Source organism: Zalophus californianus, chromosome 4, assembly GCF_009762305.2.
Source record: "Zalophus californianus isolate mZalCal1 chromosome 4, mZalCal1.pri.v2, whole genome shotgun sequence".
NCBI lineage: Eukaryota > Metazoa > Chordata > Mammalia > Carnivora > Otariidae > Zalophus > Zalophus californianus.
In genome coordinates this window covers 127963777-127979067 of record NC_045598.1, presented here as the reverse complement: position 1 = coordinate 127979067, position 15291 = coordinate 127963777, and the positions used below count along the sequence as shown (strand labels likewise).

Genomic DNA, 15291 nt, shown 5'->3' with positions numbered 1-15291 from the left:
AGCCCCAATATTACTGAGATGAGCTCATCCTCTTTTCCCTTCACATGCTTATTTTTCTCAGTGACTAGAACCATTTGCCCCTTGTCACCCAAACCAAAGATTTGGTAGTCATTCTAGAATCTTCCTTTTCCCTTCATCCAACTAGTGTCCAAAGACTATTAATTCTGTCTCCTAAATATCCCTTGAACCATCCTCTCCTTTTCATCCTCAGTGCCATGACAATCTCCTCTCAAGCTCCTGCCTTCAGTCTTAGCTGTCCTCAAATGGATCTTCTTAATGGTGCCAGAGATAAATTTGAAATTTTAAATCTTCCAGACAGGAAGACTGCATTTTAATGCCTCCCTAGTGTCTTCAAGTGAAATCAGAGCTCTTCAGTATCCCATACACGTCTCTTCCTGATCCAGCCCCTGCCTATGCCTCCAGCCTCACCTTGTATCATTCTTAAATCACATTCAACCCACCAGTCATAGAGATCTGGGTGTAGTTCCCGGAGTGAGATGTGCTCTCCAGGCGTGGGTGTGATCACATCAGCTGTGGAGGACATCTATTCCATGCCGATTGGGCCAGGAACACTCTGCAACCTCCCCTCTCTGTCCTTAGGCTGAGTTTTGTGCCCCTTCTCTCTGTTCTCATGGCAATCTGTGCCTATGTCTGCCACAGTACTTACATTTTGGATACTGTTCTCATTTTATTCAATTGTCTCTCTACTGCACCCCATTGACTAGTGGAAGGGACCAAGTCTTTATTTCTAGCTTTTAACAGTGTCTGACATCTACAAACATATGGCAGAAAGTCAACATATTGTCTGCTGAGGTGAATTTTAAGTAGTGAAAGACAGTGACGGGGAAAGGAAAACTATGGGAGAGATAGGTAAGGGATTTTAACCAAATATTATCTCAGGCAGAGATAGCAAACTCTATCTCCTCCATGAAGATATTTGCAGAAACATCACCCCAGACTTGTCTATGGGTGGCCTGTTCTTGAGAGCCAAAATTTGTTCTTCAATTTGCTGTCTTTGGGCAGGAATCCTGGTTCTCAGCTATCTCCGGCCCTCTGGGCCCTCGGCACTGTCTCCACACCACCTCATAGAGTGCTTCTCGCATTCTGCCTTTCCTTCTAGTTATGTTTTGTCATCCCATTTCTTTGCCTGAAAGGTCCTTAAGGGCTGGAATTGTTTCTATCTCATGTTTATGTTCTCCATGGGGCATAGCAGGGTGCTGTGTATTTCTTAAGTCCTCAATAAATATTTGTAGAATGAGTGAAAGAATACATAGAACTAAATTTAAAAATTACTCGCAATTTCTCCCTTGGGATTATTACTCTCTCGTAAAAAATGTCAACTCTACAGCTGGCACATTTTATTATGTTTCAGTTCAAGTGTTTTAAAACACAACCCAATAAAGAAAAAAGTGAGTTCATCGGATTCTTTTCTTGTATTCAGCTTGCGTACTGGTTTATTGATCAAGACGCTGAAGTCTTATCTTAACCCCACTCTTTATTAGTGTTTATAAGCTCTAGCTAAGAAGACCTTGCTAAGCCATTATCTTGTTTTCTCATTGGGATTTTAACACTTCACTGGGTCTGTTATCCAAATATACCATGTCTGCTCAAGGTGTTAGAGAATGCTTAGGTGAAATGATTCTTTAGCAATAGAAGGTCTTTCTAACCTAATGAACTATGCAAGATAACATTGATAAGACTTGAAGATTAAATAGAGTCAGAAGTCAGCACTAAAAATAAACACACTTAGAACACAGGGCTCCATCCATTGTCAGGGGGAAAAAATGTTTCCCCTTTGGAAAGTACTTCCATTACCCACATACTTTTGTAGAATGAAATATAACTTCATAAATGCTACAGTCATCATTCTCACTCTGGTAACTGCTTTGTAAACAGAAACAAAGAGTGTCTTGTCTGTGACAGTGCTTGGAGGAGGGTACTTTTTGTTAAAATGCCAATTGTATAAAAACAATCAAATGTAAAAGAAATCACTTAATATTGCCCCACTTCGAGAGAGATGGCTGCCTACCCTAATGCCACCAGGGAAATGAACATTTCTTTGATGGCTGTTCCCATGTTCATTTATTCCAAAGGTGAATTAGAGTCCCTTCTTTTGATGATATGTGAACTGGGAATATCTGGCCTGATCACAAAGAAAAAGCTCATTCATTCATTTATTTATTCATACATTCTTGAAAGCCAATATTCAATGTCTAGTATATAGCACTATGATGAGCAAGGAATAAAACCCAAAAAAACCATATTCGCTGCCTCCAAAGAATTCATATTCAGGTTGGGCAAGGAGTCATGGAATAATATTTTGTAACACAATATGATAAGGGCTATACTAGACCAATACAAGATGATAAGGGAGCACAAAGAGGAAGAAAATTCAGCCAAGACGTTGAAGAGAAAAGGACATCTAAGTTGGGTTTTGTGGTTAAGTAGGGGTTTTTCAAACAGACACAGATGGGAAAAGCAATCATGCCCAAGGTAACGGCATGTGCAGGCATAGAAATAGAAATGAAAATGGCATTGCGTTGGTTCAGTACAGTTGGAATACAAATTTTAGTAGCACCTATGTAGACTGCAAAACAGAATAATGTCAAGACTTCTACCTGTTACTTCTCAGTTTGCTTCCCCTAAACTTCCGTTGAATTCAGAGACCATTTATGCCTAGTCACATTTAGCCACAGAGTGTTTACAAGGCCAATTTGCATGCTTACAATCAGTACTGCACTAGGCATGTGCTGGGGCAGGTGCATAAGCTGTGAGTGACCCTGCCTGGGAAATGGCGGCCAGCCCTTTGCGAAAGAGCAGACCTGGGGAGTCACTTACCTTGGAGCAGACTGTGGGGTTCGGTCTCTGATTCCCAAATTCTTTGCAGTGTTCTGAACTCTTGCTCCCTGAAAGAATCAGGGAAAGTCATTTTTTAGCTTTACATTGTATTAGTAATTATTTAACATACCATTAACATTTGAGAGTAGAGTATTTATTCCCTCAATGTATTTAATGTCAAGAGAGACTAGAAGAAGCAGAAGAGGGAAATCATCATCTGAGCATTTTCATAACTAATGCTTTTAAGAATCAAAATATGCTGATATATCATTCCAAAGGATTGATATTTATTTCAGTAGCCATCCAAATCATTCAAAATAAATTTAAATCACAGCTTCCTGTTCACTATCTCAGCTACATCTTTATTCCTAGAAGCAAGCAATACTTTAGATGTTGAAAATAAGAAATAAGCAGGCTACAAATACCTGCTGTGTCCCCACTTTCGGGGATCAGAAATCACAATTCTATCGCACTCATGCACCTGTTTTGTCCTTATCTGAATAATTAGCTATTTTAAACTTCATAGTATTTATCAAGAAAATATTTTCTTAAATAGTTCTAAAGCAATTTCTGGACAAGGCATGGGCACGTGGATCTCTGAAATGTAAGAATTCTGTCTCGAAGTTTAGAGTCCAAAGACAATGTACTTTAGCCATGAAAAAGTCTTCACAACCTGTCAAGTTCATGAATGATGCTATAATCATTGCTCAGTTCCTAATGGTAATTAGTTACTACATAGAACCAAACACCAGGGTTTGGGGCTGAGCATAGATGAAGGAGAGTGGTTTAAAAAAAAACAACTCCGAAACTCGATCTCCTGCTACCAAATTTCTGAGCTGTGGGAAGGGGAGAAAGAAAAGGAGAAAAGGAAGAAAGGAAAACAAAACCTATTTTCTCAAGTTGGACCAAATAAAGGAAAGCAAATAGGGAAAAGGGGTGGGGGTGGCAGAAAGACAGATGGGAAGGAATTTAGGAATCCCAATTAAACAGTTAAAAAATAACTCTTTATTTTGTAGTACTTTTCGACTTAGAGAAAAGTTATAAAAGCAGAACAGAGAGTTCACATACCCAGCTATGTAACCTCCCTCTAACACTTACCCTATAGTATGATGACCAAAACCAGGGAAACGTCAGTACAATGCTGCAAGTCTTATTCAAATTTCACCATTTCCCACACTTGTGTCCCCTTTCTATTCCAGGATCCAATCCAGGATCCCCTACTGCATTTCGTTTTCTTGTCTCCTCGGTCCTCTGATCCATAGCACTTCCTCAGTTTCTCTTTGTCTTTCATGACCTTAGTATTTTTGAGGACTACTGGTCATCATTTTGCAGAATGTTCCTCAATTTGGGTTTGTCAGATCTTTCCTCATGATTAGATAGAGGACATGCATTTTGTGCCTTCTCGGTGCATGAGATCACTGACATTGACTGTCACATGATGTCTCTACGTCTTATCATCGGTGCCATTAACTTCCATCACTTGGTTCAAGTGATGTCTGCCAGATTTTTCCACTGTAAAGTTTCTACTTTTCTTTTTGTAGTTAATAATTATGTTGGGGAAGATACTATGAGACTCTGCACATATATTGTTTCTCTTCAAACTTTTGCTCACTGATTTTAGCCTCCATTGGTGTATCTTGTCTGCAAAAATGATACTGTAGCATTTAGGAAGGAATGCTTCTATAAATAAGAGTCATCCCTGCTCCCCAAATCCATTATCTATTTATTCAAGTATTTATTGAAATTAGTATGAATTTATGAATATTTATTTTATTCTGAGTTATTATCCAATATTTCTATTATTAATAATTTTTTTTGTTAAAATTGTTCCAGATTGGCTGCTAGGAACATCTTCAGGTGGCTTCTCATGTCCTCCTGAAAGAATCACAAGCATTTTTGAATACTTGTTTATTTTTTGGTACCTCAAGATGTTCTAGGCTCATCTTCTCTGTCTCAGCTGGAAATTAACCACTCCTCCAAGGATCGTTGGTTCTTTTTAATGGAGACTTATATTTAGAACCCAAGGTCTGGACACTGGGTATGCTCATTGCTACTAAGGGCATGTAACTGCTTCTAGGTCTTCTCAGTAGACAGGCTAGTTGACTAATGCCAACAGACTCAAACATCTATAGTTATTTCTACATCTATGCATATCTCTGTGTGTGTCCATCAGTTCAAGCTGCTACCTCTGATTCAATCCCAGGCCATAGGTTTCGTTCTGGATTACAGCCTTTTCCCTTCCCCTATTTTTAACTTCTTTTTCTCACAGTAAGAAACTTTATTCTCATTATTTACAATATATTTACTTATCTATTCAAGCCTAGTATACACAAGCCTAGTTTTATAATTTCTGAATCATATCCCTGTGGGAAACAGATTTACTAAACTATAGTATTTACGTATAATTCTTTTTGTCTTTAGTCTCATAATATTCTATTAAATAATCTAATGAAAGACTTTTGCGTTCTTAAAAGGTTGCAAATAAAATTGATGCTTATCATGCTGACCACAACTATTGGCATATTCCACAGCGAATTCAACTATATAATTCTTCATATACTCAACATGCCAGGTACTTGCACTTTTTAATAAAAGATTTCTTTATTTGAGAGAAAAAGAGAGAGAGGGAGAGAGAGAGCGTGCATACATGGAGGGACAGAGGGAGAGGGAGAGAGAAACTTAAGCAGACACCACGCTGAGCACAGAGCCTGATGCGGGGCACGATCTCATGACCCTGAGATCATGACCTGAGCTGAAACCAAGAGTCAGACACTTAACTGACTACACCACCCAGGCGCCCCGATACTTGCACTTTTATACCTTGCTCATGTTGCTCCCTCTACCTAAATACTCTCTCTCTCATCTTTCCTACCTGTCCACATCACATTTATCCCCCCAGGCTCAAATCAAATACCATCTTGGGCAATAATTAATTGGTCCTTCACTGTATCAGATACTGTTTTAAGTACATTGAGTATATTGCTTCATTTAATCCTCACACCACTATGGGGCAAGTGCTATTATTATCTTTGTTTTAATAATGAGGAAACTAAGTAACAGGGAGACTTGCAATCTTGTCCCAAATGATACAGACAGTAGACACTGGCCTGGGATTCAAGTTGAGGTTGTTTGGCTCAAGAATCTATGCTATTAAGCCACTATCATATTATCACTTGCAGCATGAAGCCTTTTCCTGGTTATTCTAGTTAAAACTAATCCATTGCCCACACGTCATTCAGCATTTACTCTCTGCTAGGTACTATTCTGGAAACCTGTGCCACCAAAATAAGATATACTCAGTGTCCCAGCCATTGAGGGGCTCACTGTCTAATCACTCATTTACTCCCTGTCTTCCATCCTAAAACACTGAGGTTGTATATCACTTGTCTGTTGGTGCCTGTATCACCATGATTTGCCCCCATGTGGCCATCATGAGAAGGGGCAAGAACCACATCTTCCTTAGTCTTTGATATTGGTGCCCAGTATTATGCCCTGAGATTGGAGGTAAGGAGACAGAATTCTTTGAAATTCCAGTTTTATTAAAAAGGCCAAAACATTTTTGAGATCAGCTTCAACCAAATAATACTTGGAATGATTAATTTGCAGGATAGAAAACTTGGTTTCTAACGTCAATGAGAGCTTCTCCCTCAAGCCTTTTATTAATGAGATCCGTTGGTTATGTCAAAGTGCTGCCTAGGATTATGATCATCGTTATCAAAAAATTAGAACCGCCATGGGACCCTTCCTTCTATCTTTCACCTTTCCTTCCAACAACTCAACCAGGGCATTCAACAAGTCTATGAAAAGCACATACACAAAATCTGTACATGAAAACAATAGTGCAGTTAGAAGAATAAATCCTGCTGAAGAGCTTCTTCTTCCTAAAAAGGAAACTAAAGATCTTAGAGAATCTTATTTATTAACCTGGCAAATATCCCAACCATTCAGTCTCTGGAGAGTTGTATCTAAATAGTTGAAAGGCAAAGGGAACAGAAAAGTTAGATCTTTGATTCCCACCTGTGTTCTAACTACTCAGATCACAGGCAGGGGAGAGTTGGCTTGTAGAGTGGATCCCAGCCAATAATCTCACTGCCTGTACCAGCTGAACCCTGGGGAGAGGATGAGCAACAGAGGGAGTATTGCAAAAATCTCTCTGTGCATCAGTTTAGCCCAGTTTCTCCAAAGAGAGGGGTCCCAGGCTCTCTGATCTTTCATGAAGTCAGAAATCAGCTCTTTGTCTCCAAGCCATTTGGACCAGAGAAACAAGTAACAAAGGAGGGAAGCTACCTATTCTAAATGTTATTTATTTTAAAAATACGGAAGGGAGAGGTGATAAATACGGAAAAACAGTGCAGTTTAGAAATCAACCGTGATTTGATAAGAAACTTCATAACTTTTCAGTTGACTTAAGTTATATTTTATATATATATTAATAATATATGTAAATATCATTATGTACATTGTATCTCAGAAAGGTCTGCACCGGTTAAACAAGTCATTAGGGCTTACATAATATGATTTTTACTTTCCATCTCTATTTTATCTATCTCTTTTTTCAGTTGTGAGAACTTAAAGGTTTTGATTATTGAAGTCCATATAATATGACTGTATATCTAGCCCATCCATCATTATTCCTGTACTAGAGTATTCTAACACAGGCTAATAACAGTCTCTTAGTCTTGCCATAAACTATAATTTTGAGATGGTTCCTTCAAGTCTTAGTGCAAACCTACTCTAACAGCAACAGAGTGAAACAGAATGTTTAGTCTCTTGCTGTATTTTTGGCATCCCAAACCCAACCCTGATATGGATAATCACAAGTTTACCTTGATCTATTTTTTAAAACCAAATTTGTATATCCACCCAAAAAATCCTTCCAAAATCTGCTGGCATTTGCATCTGTATTTGCCCTTTTCCAGCTGACCCACAGTGCATCCCGTGCTTCTTGTGGATCTAACCTTTACTTAGCAAATCTCTCCTGGACCTTGTGAGATCTTGGTTTTCAGTCTCCAGCCCCAGGGTTCCCAGCCTGAAGCTCCAATGTAGCTCTACTTGTTGTACCTTATTTCCGAATCGCAGACCCCAAACTGGTGCTGGCCTCATGACTGCTTCCATGGATTTTTTTTTTTTTTTTGACATTCTGTAGTATCATCTTGGGAGCAAACCCTCAGGGATTTGTACGTTTGTGTAAGAGTTATATGCTAAGTCTTGAGTAAATAAAGCAGTTTTAACTACAAAAGCATATCTTGAAAACTAAGTCACTTGGGGTGCCTGGGTGGCACAGCTGGTTAAGCATCTCTTGGTTTCTGCTCAGATCCTGATCTCAGGGTTGTGGAATGGGCCCCAAGTTGAACTGAATCGGGCTTGAGCTCAGCGGGGCGTCTGCCTGAGACTCTCTCTCCTTCCCCCTTGGCCCCTCCCCCCGTGTGCTCTCTTTCTCTCTCTTTCTCTAAAATAAATAAATAAATCTTAAAAAAACCAAAAAAACTAAGTCACTCACTATCACTGGGGAATTCAAACCAAGTGAGCATGTAAATCAATTTTCTGTGGTAACCCTGAGAAAATGTGGAAGAAAATATAAAATTGATCTTTTCCAACTTATTTTGTGTTTCTACTGAGTTGTGTCTTTTCTATTAGATTAAGTACATTTTCCTAATAATCAACAAATTAGAGGTTAGTGCATTTTTCTTATTTTTTAAAAGAATTTTAAGAGTTAAAAACCAAACTGTGACATTTAAAATACCATTGGGTATTATATCCAGAACTTCATTCTCTTGATAAGAAAAGTATATTCCCACCTATAAATACTTCAGTGACCTAAAGACATTCCTAAGATTGCTATTCATCCTCTGAAGGAAAATCTGAGGTATGTGCTTTATCTTCAGAATAATGCACAAGTTTCTTAGCATGGCTTGGCATTCCCTTTGGGAGCTCCAGGAGCAAGCAGGGCCCTCAATTCTTTCCTCTTCCTTGTCTCCAACCCCTTCCTCAATGTATTCCCAGAGCCTTAGTAAATCACCTGCAATGCCCCAAAAATGCCATGCACCCCTTGACCTTGTCCTTTACATAAGCCCCAAATCCACTCCTGCCCGATATGCCTGTCCAACCCCTTTCCTCCTTCAGGTTACCTCTTTAGGCATCTCTTTTTGTAGCTTGGCTAAATTTCTTGGAGAGCCCTCATATAGATGTCTGTACTGCCTTCATCCCTGGGAGTGTTTCTTGTCCACACTTACCCTCTGAGCCCGGAAAACTGTCCCTCACATCCAGGCACCCGTGAGACACCTGATAAATGCTGATTATTCCAATTAAACCTGATAAATCCTGATTAAAAGGAAGCCTCAAATCCAGGTCCTGTGAAACAGTCCCTATACGGTGCGTGAGACTTACCTGCTTCCGCATCACATCTGTGGCCTGCATGATGTAGCGAGGAGGCAGCCCATGGCTTCGGGCCAGAATGATGGCCTGCTCCAGTGTCACACTCAGGGTGCACCTGTGTGCAAAAGCAAAAGCAAGTCAAATGCCACGGGCTCCCATTAAGCACCTCAAAAACAGTTTGGGTTACTAATGAAGAAGAGCAGAATATATTACACCTAATCTCCCTCCTCAGAGAGTTACTCATTTTTCTTTGGGTATCCCCCATGTATTCGAGAGGTATACATGTTAATAAACTTCTGTTTATTTTTCTCTTGTTAATCTGTCTTTTACTATAGGGGTTTCAGCTAAGAACTCAGAAGGATAGAGGGAAAATTATTTTTCCTCCCCACACTAATTTCAGAATCAAAAAACGTCAGCCAAAATGGAAGCAGCCAGACAATGAACCATTGATTTTTCTGTATAGAACACCTGTTTTTTGTTTCGTTTGTTTTTAGTAGGCTCCACACCCAGCATGGAGCCCAGTGTGGGGCTTGAACTCATGATCCTGAGAACAAGACCTGAGCTGAGATTAAGAGTCAGATGCTCAACCAACTGAGCCACCCAGGCGTCCCTAGGACATCTGTTTAAAAATAGATTACAGAACTACATGATTGGCGTCCTAAATTAAGTATTTAAATTTAACAAACTCATAATGAACTATGTTTATGAAAGAGTTTATATACATACAATTAAATAAACAGAATTATAATAAAATCTGTTATCAGATATTATTCTTTACCGGTATTTCACATAGTTTAAAAGAAAAGACTTCCTAATATTTTTCATACATATCTACATGACAGTTAATAGATTTACACTAATTTATGCCCAATAGCTTAGAAAAATAGTGAAATTAATATTCACTATGATCAGAATTGATATTTTAAAAAGTATGTTTCTTGGACCCAATCTAAAAGACTGTAAAAATTTCAAAAGGAGCTTTTAATTAGTTATACAGGAAAGTGATGCCCAGAGCAACCCTGAGAAATTCAGAATTCAGCCCCTGAATTCAGTGATTGGTGTGCCTTTGTCCTTTGCCTTCCCTTTTAAGGCATTTCTTTTATGTCCTTCAACATTTTTCTCTTTGACAGCTCTTAGAGCCTACTTATTTGTTAACATTTTCAGGTGCTAGTCTCTGAATTGCTTTTTAGGGGCACCTTTTGCATACATTTCACTAAAATGTTCATTACTTTTAGATGTTTTGTGTAAAATTCATATGAGCAGATTCTGTTTTACTTTGCTTTTCAATTTATGGGTATTTATTCTGATTTTTTTTTCTATTTTTGCATTTACCTCCCTGTAGTTTGGTGGTTTTTTACACATGTATATATCTAGGTCTGTTCAGTTTTTCCTTGCAAATGAAAGGTCTACAAGGCAATTGCTTCTACATGAGGAATATCTAATTCACTTACCCCTGGTTAGGAGGCTGTACTACATTAGTCCAACATGTCTGCTATATTTTGATACTGCCGAATTAAGAAAAAGAGGAGTAAGGGGCTTTAAACGTTACTGCTGAAATTTTAGAAAGAACCTGACAACGTGTAATTGTATTATTACGCATCATTGGATTCTAAGGAGAAACCTGTTAAGTTTCATTGGCTGTTCAATGACCTGACAAGCATTAACATGACACAGAACTCTTTACAAAGCATTAGTAATACATAGTCTGATGGGCTGAAGTGTTACAATTAGCTTTTGGTAGTATGTGATATTTACAAATATTTAGCATATGAGGTGATAACAACAGATACTTGTCGTTTTACACGCTCCTGCATGCCCTAGAAAGCCAAGGAGTACAGCTGACAGTTCATGCTTAAAAAATCAATTTTTCACAAAGCATTTAATTGTCAGCTTACTTGACAGACCATAACCTTTTTTTCCTCCTTACGGCCTCTACTCCAATTTTAGGTCCTTATTGATTCTAACATTTTAATCAATAACACTCATTACACTAGCTGAATGACACTCAGAAAAAAAATCTTTATCTTTTTCTAATCAAACTGAAATATGTCTGTTCTTCTAGATAAAACATGACTTGCCCTCCTTTGCTTATAACACTTGTTGTGAAGAATTTTTAAAAAGCAGCCTATAATTTTTATCCATTTTTAAAATCTTTTTAAACGGATTTATTTCTTCCTACTTCGAGCTATAATAAACAACAGTACAGCAGCAAATTATCTGCCAGAGACTTTAAATCAGAGACTGTAATCTCCCGATCGATCAGCATGGCCAGTACCATGCTCTCTGAGAATGTACCTCAAAGTGTAATTTTCTAAACCAATCACACACGCATCACCTAATAGAAAAATCTACCTTAAAAATGGATGTATATGCTTTCTTTCACTACCATTTCCAAAACAGATGGCTTTGTCTACCTATTATCTGCCTGTCCATACTAACCACTGTGTATGTTCCAATTAGGTCCCAAGATTAATTTGAAATTTTTAAAAAAGTGAAACATTTAGGGGTGCTTGGGTGGCTCAGTCAGTTGGGCATCTGCCTTTGGCTCAGGTCATGATCCCAGGGTCCTGGGATTGAGCCCCGCATTGGGCTCCTTGCTCGGCAGGGAGCCTGCTTCTCCCTCTCCCTCTGCCTGACCCTCCACCCCATTTGTGCTCGCTCTCTCTCTGACTCTGCTTTCTCTCTCTCAAATAAATAAATAAAGTCTTAAAAAGATAAAATGAGGTCAATGTGGGAAATAACTGCCTGTGTTTGAGTCACAGTTTATTTGTCCAACGGAGGCCTACTTTTTCCATCACAGCATCACAGGATCCCATTCTCATGAATTAAGCATGTGGAAGAAAGCTCAGCAGTAATACAAAACTTTACTGTTAATATATCACTATTTGATTCCTAGCTTCTTCTCTTCTCTCAGCTATATCAATCAGAATGTCAAGTGGAAATATTTAGCATTTGCAAGAAACATTCTGATTCTAGCATTCTCTGAAAGATTCCAGATCCAGAGAGTGGCACATGGTTTTTCAACGGTGCATAAATGGATACTCAGAATCAGGTTCTACAAGAGATCATTTGGTTTTATAGGTACTTCGGTGATTACCAGAGAGACAGCTCTGCTAACTCTGGACAAAAGAATGAAGGAGCATTAGGAAGGCTGGGAATCCTAGGCAAATCTATTCAGTACAAAAGTTCTTATCTGACCCACCAATGTCCTTGCTAGCAGTATCTCTGTTTTCGTATTAGACAGTTAAATTAAAAGTTAAAGAAATCTGTATTTTGGCCCCATCCTGGAAAATACGGGCCTTGGTTTTCAGCTCCTTCTAGCTGCAATGTCATTTTTAAAATTTAGACAACTCTTTCCCTGGGAGTCACAAAATAAAAAAAATAAATGTCACAGAGTAGACTTTGTCCTTCATAAAAAGGCATAACAGTGTATAAAACATATACACTGAAGAAAGTTGTTCCATAATTTGAGAAGTAAGACATTCCAAGCAATAGCTCTGCTTAGGGCATACTCCTGAGAAAATGTACTTGACAGGGCTATAAAATTTCTATAATAAATTACATTAAAGATTCTCAACACCCAAGGATCTTCTACATATTTGGTCATGTACCATGATTCTAGACAAAAAACATCAATTTTACTCCCAATTACCTTTTTAAAAAAAAAATTTTTGTTTTTTTAAATTCCCAATTACCTTTTAAAACCTCCAGAGCTCTAATGCTTCATTTAATGTTGATTCAAATTGTACTGAACAAAGATGCAAATTTCTCAAGGGTTGAAATGCATTAAATTGAACCATTGGGGACATGCATCACATCAACCCATTTGGGCCACAAGGGTGACACAGAAACTCATAGGGAAACTGATGTGGGAAATCAGAACCATATGAGGTTTATAGCATTGAGCTCTGCTTTCTGACAGTGGATTTATTTGCTGACTCTTAGCTCACAGTCAGGACTCTGCTGTTTTCCTTAGTAGCTAATCATTACATTACTCTCTCTTGGGGGTGATCCCACACTTTCCTATTACTAATGGAGAAGGGTCATTCAGATTCTGACACAAATAAAACACATGAAACACTAGTGTGATGAAAAGCTCTGAATTTGTAGCCACAACAATTTGCTATAAACTAACATAACATAATAAAATTAAATTAAATTTAAAAAAAGAAAAAACCAACTAACACGATGTAGATGATTAAGTGAGCAACATTAAAATAGAAAATGCAATCTTTAGCAAGGGGTGGTTTGTTTTTTACTTCCCCACAGTTGTAAAATTGAGGCTAAATACTACTTTGGAAATTTCTATTGTACTCCTCAATAATGCTACATATTTAATTACAACAGAAAACTATCCTCCAAACAAAACTCACTGGAGTCACTGGATTTAGGGATACACGCTGAGACTTCAAAAGCTTCTTGAGCAGCTATTTCAACTATTTTGTGCAAAAATAGTAGAATTGAGGCACTTGAAGAAATATATTCTCTTTTTTTGTGCTCCTGCAGTATAATTTCTTTTTAGAAAAATAGGATATATGGGAAGCACATACCCACAACTAAAAGTATGCGTGGGGGTCTCCTGAGTTTAAGGGACCATATGTCAAACAACAGTTTTGACCAGTTCTGCAAATGGCGGCATTAGACATGACCCCTTAACCGTCTATATAAACTGCCTAACTATTGAAACTCATCTGAATCATTTCCATCAATGTGAAGGTTAATTTGATTTTGTACGAGATAAAGTGAAGCAAATATAGCAAATTTCACCATTCTGAAATCAGTGAGTTTTGTCCCGATGTAGAATTCTACATAATAATTGGAGTCTGATTTTGTTTTATTACCTCTGGACTTCCAAGTGTACTGCCTCATTTTCACCACCCTTTATAGCTCTGATGCTGCTGTTAGTCATGGAAACAAGAGGGAGAACATTCCCCTAGGGCAAATGCAACCCTCAGAGTCTCTATAGAAGAACATCCTGAGGAACCTATTATTTTGATCATATTCTTTACACGAGTTATATGTCTCATTATGGTTACAGGTGTGTACATTTAGAGCCTTACAGATTGACATTTTTAAAACATGAAATAATTTCCCCCTTTTCTATAGGAGTCTTCTTTTTTCTCCTTTAATTAAAAGCCAGACCCATTATAACTTGTGCAAGTGACTGTCACAAACAAGTTATTAGGACTCTAATCAGCTGTGGTTCTCGGAGATACTCTACTAAGCCGATTACCTGGGCTGCATTCGAGTTTTGCAGAGAAATAATGACTATTTCAATCTCCAGAGAACGAAGCAGGTGAAGTAAACTGAAACATAGCAGCTACTACTGCTCTTTGCACACTCACAGAAGCTTTTTATGACAGATGGAAGGCTCTGCTGATCACTTGATTTTATGCACTCCATGGCATCATCTGAACTTCTGTCCTGAGTAGCCTAAGGCAGATTAGTTTCAACAATCTTTGAACTAAAGATACATTTCTCCTTGTTGGAAAAATATAAATGATTCTGCTCCGTTTCCAACTGTCTTTACTTCTTTGTGCTTTTCTCATGCTCCTGCCTTATTCAGCTATAATAAAACAAGCAGCTGTGGGAAAATAACTGAGTTACAGATTCTCCATTGATAGTGGCCCTCATAAGAAAGTACTTAGAAGAAATAAGATGGAGAAATTATCTAATTCCTTAAAGTTTTCTTGTGAAATGGTATTTTTAGTATCTACAATGTTCCCATTTTTACAAAACCTTCCCAGATTGAGTGTGGTCAAGATTAAAATCACTGCTTTCCTAAAATCTGTGTCTAGTTGTTTATGATTTACCCACTGTTTCACCTCCAGACTGAGAAATGTTATAAGCCCCCAGGCCGTCAAACTAAACTCATCCATTATAACAGACGAATATATTGTGCAGTTCCCCATGTTAACATACCTAAGCCTAGTACCATTCATGCTAATCTAATTTCCTATTTCTTACTATGTCATAAATCTCTCCTCTCTAGGTGCACCGCTAATATCTCTTTTGGTACAACCTCACTCTGACTCTCCTAGTCTTGCCTCTTCCCAGAGAGGGAACACAAGCAGGGGG

General features: G+C 38.2%; 1 protein-coding gene across 1 annotated transcript in view; it reads right to left on the bottom strand.

Moving 5' to 3' along the window:
- PREX2 (phosphatidylinositol-3,4,5-trisphosphate dependent Rac exchange factor 2) overlaps positions 1-15291 on the bottom strand; it is a 296111-nt gene that overhangs the window by 3973 nt on the left and 276847 nt on the right. The window contains 2 exon segments of the mRNA XM_035727132.1: positions 2839-2906; positions 9226-9328. Coding sequence (XP_035583025.1) covers positions 2839-2906; positions 9226-9328 — 171 coding nt within the window.